Source organism: Glycine max, chromosome 1 (assembly GCF_000004515.6).
Source record: "Glycine max cultivar Williams 82 chromosome 1, Glycine_max_v4.0, whole genome shotgun sequence".
Taxonomy (NCBI): Eukaryota; Viridiplantae; Streptophyta; class Magnoliopsida; order Fabales; family Fabaceae; genus Glycine; species Glycine max.
In genome coordinates this window covers 12,835,946-12,845,112 of record NC_016088.4, presented here as the reverse complement: position 1 = coordinate 12,845,112, position 9,167 = coordinate 12,835,946, and the positions used below count along the sequence as shown (strand labels likewise).

Genomic DNA, 9,167 nt, shown 5'->3' with positions numbered 1-9,167 from the left:
ACGTGCCAGTCTCATATTTATGTGAGAGTTTAATTCTGTTTTGGCTTTGTGTATAAGAGAGAGTAACAGAATTTTAAAATTCTGTTATAAGTGCTAGCCTAAGAGTGAAGAGTTGTTACTTTGTTTTGCTTGTATAAAAGGGCAATCATACATCTTAATAAAGTGTTGTTTTCATTCTATCATTTTCAGTCTCTAGTGCTATTCCTAGTGTGTGTGCAATTTTGTGCTTAGAAAACAGTGAGTGATACACAAGTGAATGTGTGAGGGAGTGAATTGCATCTCTTGCAATTGAGTGAAGAACATTGTGTGTTCCAACAATTGGTATCTAGAGCATTGGTTTCAATAGAAGGGGCAAGAATCGCTAAAGAAAGGTTCTTGGAGGTGTTCTTGAAGGAGTTCTTTGATGGTTGCAGTATCTTGCTCAATTCCTGCAAATCTACCAGTTCTCACAGGAAAGAACTATGAAAATTGGAAGATTCAGATCAGGGTGGTGATGCGATTCCAAGGGGTTTGGGAGTTCGTAGAAGAAGGTTATATACCTGTGGGAGAGAGAGCAACAGAGGAACAAAACGCTGCTGATAGAGAAAAAGAAAAGAAAGATTGCAAGGCACTTTTCATTTTGCACCAAAGTGTAGATGCTGCTAACTTTGAAAAGATAGCAATGGCTCAAACCTCCAAAGAAGCATGGGACATTCTGCAGAAATCTCATGATGGAGCCACAAAAACTAAGAAGATCAAGCTGCAAACTCTGAGGAGACAATATGAACTACTACAAATGGAAAAGAATGAATCAGTTGCTGAGTACATCACAAAAGTGCAGACAGTGGTGAATTCAATGAAGGGCTATGGAGAAAAGATAATTGTGCAATCAGTTGTAGAGAAAGTGCTGAGAACCATGCCACCCAAGTTTGACCATATTGTGGTAGCCATCGAGGAATCCAAAAATCTTGAAGAGCTTAGCCTAGAGGAATTGCAGGGATCTTTGGAATCTCATGAACAGAGAATGAATGAAAGGATAAATTAGAAGAAAAGTGAACAAGCCTTGCAAGCACGGTCTAATCCAAAGAAGCATGGTGATAGATGGAAGAAAGACAAAACTGAAGGGAAGAGCAATAAATGGAGGGGAAATCAGAACAGTGATAAAGACCACAAGAAAGGAGGGGGATCCAATTCCCAAAAATCTTCAAATAGAAAGAAGTTTGACAAAAGAAGTATTCAATGCTTTAACTGTCAAAAGTTTGGGCATTTTGCTGATGAGTGTTACAGCAAACCCAATAACAAAAGAGAACCTAAAGGTGATGATGCAAAATTGGCTCAGGAAGAAGATGATGACACTGAACAGGTACTGCTAATGGTAACTACTCAAATTGAAGGGGCAAGTGATAATTGTTGGTACCTAGACACAGGTTGCTCCACTCATATGACAGGAAGAAGAGAGTGGTTTCTCAACCTTGATCAATCTGTGAAGAGCCAAGTCAAATTTGCTGATGATAGAATCTTGACTGCTGAAGGAATTGGGAAGGTCCTTATCAAAACAAAGGATGGAGGTCAGTCTTGCATCACTGATGTACTCTTTGTACCAGGTATGAAAAGTAATCTACTCAGCTTAGGTCAATTATTAGAAAAGGGCTTTATGACTAAGCTTGAAAATAAGATGTTGAGAGTGTTTGACAGAAATCACAAGCTCATTTTGAAGTCCCCTCTTTCAAAAAATAGAACATTCAAAATTGAGATTGATGTGATAGAATAAAAGTGTTTTACTACTACAGTAAACAGTGAAGAGTGGTTATGGCATTACAGATTTGGCCATTTAAATTTTAGAGATCTGATTAAGCTAAACTCAAGAGAAATGGTGCTGGGTTTGCCTCAGATCAAGCCTCCTAGTGAAGTATGTGATGGTTGTTTACAGTGTAAGCAATCAAGAAGCACTTTCAAACAAAATGTACCAATCAGGGCAAAAGAGAAACTTGAGGTGATTTACTCTGATGTGTGTGGCCCTATGCAAACTGAATCTCTGGGTGGAAACAAATACTTCATATCCTTTATTGATGAATTGACTAGGAAAGTATGGGTTTACCTAATAAGAAGGAAGAGTGATGTCTTTGAAGTCTTTGAGAAGTTCAAAAATATGGCAGAAAAGCAAAGTGGCTCATTGATCAAGATATTGAGAACAGATGGTGGTGGTGAATATGTTTCAACAGAATTTCAAGAATTTTGTGACCAAGAAGGCATAATTCATGAAGTGACTCCTCCCTATACACCTCAACATAATGGAGCTGCAGAAAGAAAATATAGAACCATAATGAATATGGTAAGGAGCATGTTGAAAGGCAAGAGTCTGCCCAAGTACTTGTGGGGAGAGGCAGTGTCTACAGCTGTCTTCATTTTGAATAGGAGCCCTTCAAAGAGATTGGAAGGAATAACACCTGAAGAAGCTTGGAGTGGTGCTAAACCAAATGTGAGCCATTTTAGAATCTTTGGATCACTTTGTTTTAGGCATATCCCAGATCAGTTAAGAAGGAAGCTAGATGATAAAGGTGAACAAATGATCTTACTCGGATATCACTCAACTGGAGGCTATAAGCTGTTTGATCCGAAGAGTAAGCAGATAATAATCAGTAGGGATGTGGTATTTGATGAATCTAGAAGCTGGAACTGGGAGCAGAATACTGAAATGAAGGGACCTTCAATAATGATAAGGTCAGAAGAGGAAGAAACAAGTGAAGGGAATGGTAATACCACTCAAAGAGAAGTGAGACCCCAGAGAAATGCACCCAAACCAGCTAGATTTCAAGGTTTTGAGATGTTGTCTGATGCTGATGTAAGTGTAGATGGGAATCTTGTACATTTTGCTCTGTTTTCTGAAGCAGAACCAATAAACTTTGAAGATGCTATGACTGATCAAAGGTGGGTTGAAGCTATGACAGAAGAGCTTAAATCTATTGAGAAAAATCAAGTGCGGGAGCTGGTATCTCAACCAAAATCGAAGAAGCCCATTGATGTGAAGTGGATCTATAAGATTAAGACAAATCCAGAAGGCAAGGTGGTCAAGTATAAAGCTAGACTTGTGGCTAGAGGATTTTTACAGAAAGCTGGGATTGACTACAGAGAGGTGTTTGCACCAGTTGCTAGAATTGAGACTATTAGAACAGTAGTGGCAATTGCTAGCCTAAAGAATTGGACAATGCACCAACTAGATGTGAAGTGTGCTTTCTTAAATGGTCCTCTTGATGAGGAGGTCTATGTGACTCAGCCACCTGGATTCTCTATAGCTGGCCAAGAGTCAAAGGTTCTCAGGTTGAGAAAAGCTCTTTATGGACTTAAGCAAGCCCCAAGAGCTTGGAACAAGAAAATTGACAGTTTTATGATGAAAATTGGCTTTGATAAGTGTAGCTGTGAGTTTGGAGTCTATGTAAGATCCAAATCAGTAGGTAATATCATTATTATATGCCTCTATGTGGATGATTTGTTGATCACTGGTGGTAATGAAAGTGAGATAGCAGAACTGAAAAGGGAATTGATGAGTGAGTTTGAAATGACTGATATGGGGGTTCTATCCTATTTCCTTGGATTTGAATTCAAGAAGACTGAGAGAGGTATTTTGATGCACCAGAGCAAGTATGCAACAGAAATATTGAAGAGATTCAACATGGTTGAACGTAATTCAGCAGCAACACCAACAGAGGCAGGTCTTGTACTTGAAAAGGAGGGCAAGGAAGACAAAGTCGATGCAACTGAGTTCAAACAGATTGTTGGTTCTCTCAGGTACTTGTGTCATTCAAGACCTGATTTGGAATTTGCTGTTGGACTGGTAAGTAGATATATGAAAGGACCCAGAATTCCTCATCTCCTAGCTGCCAAGAGGATTCTAAGGTTCATAAAAGGGACCATCAATGCTGGAATTTTATTTCCAAATAAAGACAATAGCAACTCAGAGGAATTGATGGGATATACTGATGCAGATTGGGGAGGAGACAGAGATGACAGAAAGAGTACTACAGGTTACATATTCATGTATGGTGCAGCACCAATATCGTGGTGTTCTAAGAAGCAATCCATAGTGGCTCTATTAACATGTGAAGCTGAGTATGTTGCAACTGCAATGAGTGCTTGTCAAGCTGTCTGGTTGGACACATTACTACAGGAATTAAAAATCAAGGAGAGTGATGGAGTGAAGCTTTTTGTGGATAATAAGTCAGCTATAAGCCTGTCAAAGAATCCAACTTCTCATGGTAGAAGCAAACACATAGAAACAAGGTTTCACTATCTTAGGGATCAAGTGAACAAAGAGAAATTGAAAGTGGAGTACTGCTGCACATTTGATCAACTTGCTGATATTTTAACTAAACCCCTCAAAGGGGAGAGGTTTAAAATGTTAAGGGACAGAATTGGCTTGATGGACTTAGGAGATCAGAATTAAGGGAGGGTGTGAGAGTTTAATTCTGTTTTGGCTTTGTGTATAAGAGAGAGTAACAGAATTTTAAAATTCTGTTATAAGTGCTAGCCTAAGAGTGAAGGGTTGTTACTTTGTTTTGCTTGTATAAAAGGGCAATCATACATCTTAATAAAGTGTTGTTTTCATTCTATCATTTTCAGTCTCTAGTGCTATTCCTAGTGTGTGTGCAATTCTGTGCTTAGAAAACAGTGAGTGATACACAAGTGAATGTGTGAGGGAGTGAATTGCATCTCTTGCAATTGAGTGAAGAACAGTGTGTTCCAACAATTTATTCCTTAAAAAATATTAAATAATTTTTTTTATTTTTAATGTCTAAGAATCTATATTATACAAAAATAATATACAGAATCAAATTATTTCATAACAATTACACTACACGTAAATAAAATTATTTTTATTTTTAATGATATGCATTTTAGGAAACAATTCAACTTAAAATGAGATTAATCAAAATAAAATTAAATACATAATGAAATATAATCTTCATTTAATAATATAAATAATTTAAATCAATATTTGATATGACAGTTATTTCTGTTAGTAGTTAATAGAAAATTGGGAAAACATTTTTGGGCGTATTTTAAATTTAAATGAAAACAATTTATTACAATATTTATTCTCGGAAACATAATAAAAAAGGAAACTCTTTTTTAAAATATTTAAATTTAAATAAGATGAATTTGGGAATACACCTAGGAAGTATGAATCATACATATCAATTTTTTTAATGCCCATATCAATTTTTATTATGACTAAAAAAAACTGAATTTGGAAACATATATAATATGTAATAATAAAAAGATTTAAAAATTAAGATAAATTTTGAAACTCTCTTTAATGAGTTTTAGGGGGGTGTATTGGATTGGGATTTTGAGAGAATATTTTGACAAAAACAATCTTGAAGATTTTAAAAGATTATGTGGGATTGTATTGATTTTGTGGGATTTTAAAAGATTTTTTTTAAAAGACTTTTTACAATCAGGATTCTTAACCCAAGATTTTAATGGATTTCTAACACATATTTTTAAGATTTCAAAGTACTTTATGGATTTTTAAGATTTTGAAAGATTAATACATTTTAAACAAAAAAATAACGGAAGTTACAAAAGTGAATGAAAAATATGATAAATAAATTATAATGTTTGAATAAAGAAAATAAAAACGATAGAAATTTTAAACCTTTTAATAATAAAGTCATTATTGCCTAAAAAAATAATAACAAAGTGATTCTCACTTCATGTTCGCCTAATTATTAGCATTTCTCCACATATCTGAACCTATATTAGTCCTCCATATATTAGCATCTTCTCGTTCCTGCTCTTGTGTTTGAACAAAGTGATTCTCGTTCCTCCACATGTTAGCATTTTCCATAAAAATAATACGCATATATCATAAAATCATTTAAAAAAAAACTATTAACAAAATAACAATAATAATAACACAATAACAATTAAAAAATTATTAACACAATAATAATAATAATAACACGCTGTCAAAAAAATAATAATAACACATTAATAATTAACATTTTAATAATAACACAAGAAAATAATAATAATAATAATAATGGACGTTGTAAAAAAACAAGTTGAAGAAACAGAAAAAAAAAAGAGTTTTTTTATTTTGATTTGCATATACAGTACTAAAAAAAAGCAATATGAAATCTTGATGCATATCAATTGCCATTCTTTTGATGCATATTCATTGCCTAGACGTTGAAAACAATATGAATACGAAATCTTGAAGCATATACAGCACCATTTTCTTTTGATTTGCGTAATATACATATAGTATGAACAATATTGACTATCGATTGCCATTAAAAAAATAGGTAAAATTGATTGAAAAGTTGTAAGAGAATGAATCTGGTAGTGGTTTGTGTCTTGTTCGGCAGGAGAAGAAAAAGTCTTTGGAAGATTATGAAAAGTCTCAAGGGTTTGGGTGAGATTGTTGGAGGAGTATTTTATGTGTATTTCTAACTAAAAAGTCTCTCAAAATCCATTCCACAAAAGAATCCATCAAAATCTATTTACTTTTGAATACCAAAAGACATTTTAAAAGTGGTAAGAAATCTCAATTGAAAGTTTATTACCCATATAGTGAATGTTGTTTAAATTACTTAATTGTTAGTAGACTTAATTTATATAAAAAATAATTAAAAAAGTAAATATTAAACATTTGAAATTGATAGGGAGAATAAAATCATGAATCTTTTAAAAGTGTAGGAAAAAATATTTCAATTAAAAAATAAAAAGACTAAAATCATATATTTTTAAAAGTGAGGACAAAATATCTCAATTAAAAATAAAAGGTCTAAAATCACAAAATTACAAAAATAAGAGGAAAAAAATTATATTTTAAGATAAATTTAAAAACATGAACATTATTAATATTTTTATATAATAAATTTATTATATATTAATAATCTTAATATATAAAAGAATATTTGATTTAATGGAATGATGTCAAATCACAATCCGATATTCATTTTTTACAAAAATATTAAATGTTATTATTCAATTTAGTTATTAATTCAAATAATTATTATTCTATTTTATGCCCCTATATAAATGGAACCAATTCTATAAAAATAGTAATTATAATTAAATAATTTTAAATTTACTACCTGATTATTTTAATTTTTAACAAATCAGTCCATCAAATCTTAAAAAAAATAATTCTATCATAATAAATAAAAAATAATTATTTTCATCAATTATGTTTGACTGACCATTAGCCTAATTACACGTTTCTAATGGTATTTAATATTTCCCTCCAAAATGTAAATATTTTCATTTTTGTTTCATAATAACAAATTATTATATAAAAAAAATGAAAAACAACAATTTAAATTATTAAACAGTTTTAATATTATCAATAACTAATTATGCAGTCAAAAAAATAATCAGTTAAAAAAGAATGTTTTGCCACATATATTTCATCCTAAATTCCATTTATTTTTATTTTTAATTCATAAAACTGATTACTAAATTTAATTATAGTAATTGGTTTCAAAAAAATATTTAATTATATTAGTTAATTACATAAATGATAGTAATTATGACGGTTATAACAAGTATATATTCTAATTAAGTAGGTTTTTTAGGAGATCAGTTATATATTTTTTATAATTATGGAAATTTTTTATTATAACAAATTACAGTAATTATAGTAATTATCACAATTATAACAAGTATTATCTTAAATAATTTTTTTAATAGATGTTTGTATTCTCAAGTTTTTTTATTACGAGTTATGGCAAAAAATTATCGCTTTTTCCGCCACAATTTCATCATAAATATCTATAATTCTATCATTATTATCTCCATGATAATTAATTACATAAATTATAGTAATTATTATGATTATAAAAAGTATATATTATAATTAAGTAGTTTTTTTCAGAAGATAATTTATATATTTTTTATAATTATGGAAAGTTTTTTCATTATCACAAATTACAGTAATTATAGTAATTACGACAATTATAACAAGTATCATCTTAAATATTTTTTTAACAGATGTTTGTATTCTCAAGTTTTTTTATTACGAGTTATGGCAATAATTATCACTTTTTCCCCCCACAACTTTATTCTAAATATCTATAATTTTATCATTATCATCACAGTTATTTTATTATCATGATTTTATTGTATAATTTAAATTATTATTCATATATTAACCATTAAAATAATTTTAAAAAATTATTCATATAAATTATAAAATGTGAATTTATTACCTAACGAAACACCAGAAATTAAATTAGTTAGTTTTGTAAAACTCTTACTTTTGATAATATGTTTTACCAAATTACCACTTTTCTAAAAATATCCTCAAATGTCCCTGAATTACTTCCAAAAGCTGAAATATTAAGGTTAAATTAATTTTTAATCTTTTAATTTATTTTTTTATTTAATTTGATCCTCATATTTTTAAAATTGATTCTATTTAATATTTTACTTTTTTATTCAATTTGATCTTTTAATTTTTAAAATCAATTTAATCTCGCCCTTTGAGTATTTTGGTTGGTTTGTTGTCTAAATTTGATTTTATTATTTAAATGTGTGTTTTGTGACGATTTAAAATCATCATTAAATAATTTTGAACAATCATAAATTATATTTCTTAACATTAATTTAGATGATAAAATTAAATTGAATCAAATTTAAAAATTAAATAATCACATTAGAATTAGAACTAAAAAGTATACGAGAGGTAAAATAAAGATCCGGTTAAAAAAAAGTGTGTAGGATTTAATATAATTTAGTCCTTTTAGCCTTTAGGGTTTAAATTATCAAAGTTTGGGCATTTTTATTTGACGCAAGACTAGGGAGAGAGGAGAATCAGATCCTACGAAAGATTACGTAGTATAGTGAGAAAGATCTTTCTCACTATATGTGAATAAAAGTGGACCATTAGATTATTTTAAGGTAAATAGTCATTTTTATTTTTGAATGTGTAATTTGTTAATAGATGTATCTTTGAAGGATGAAAATATAAAATTTAATATCCGAGAGTGTAAAAAGTGCAACAAATATATTCAGTAATTAACTTCTATCCGTCACTTAATAAAATAGCCTACGCGACACAGAAGAACAACAAATTTGTTAGTGATATAATTGTCAATGTCATCTCTAATTGCTAGTATAGGATCATATTTGTCATATAATATTTTTTTGACTTTTTTCTTTCCACTCCTTTAACAAATGCG

General features: G+C 30.2%; 1 protein-coding gene across 1 annotated transcript; it reads left to right on the top strand.

Moving 5' to 3' along the window:
• Positions 1–403: 403 nt before the first annotated feature.
• Positions 404–1,024, top strand: LOC102660454 (uncharacterized). Its single transcript, XM_006573955.1, has one exon. The coding sequence runs from the start codon at positions 404–406 to the stop codon at positions 1,022–1,024; it is 621 nt and encodes a 206-aa protein (XP_006574018.1).
• The last annotated feature ends 8,143 nt before the right edge of the window (positions 1,025–9,167 follow it).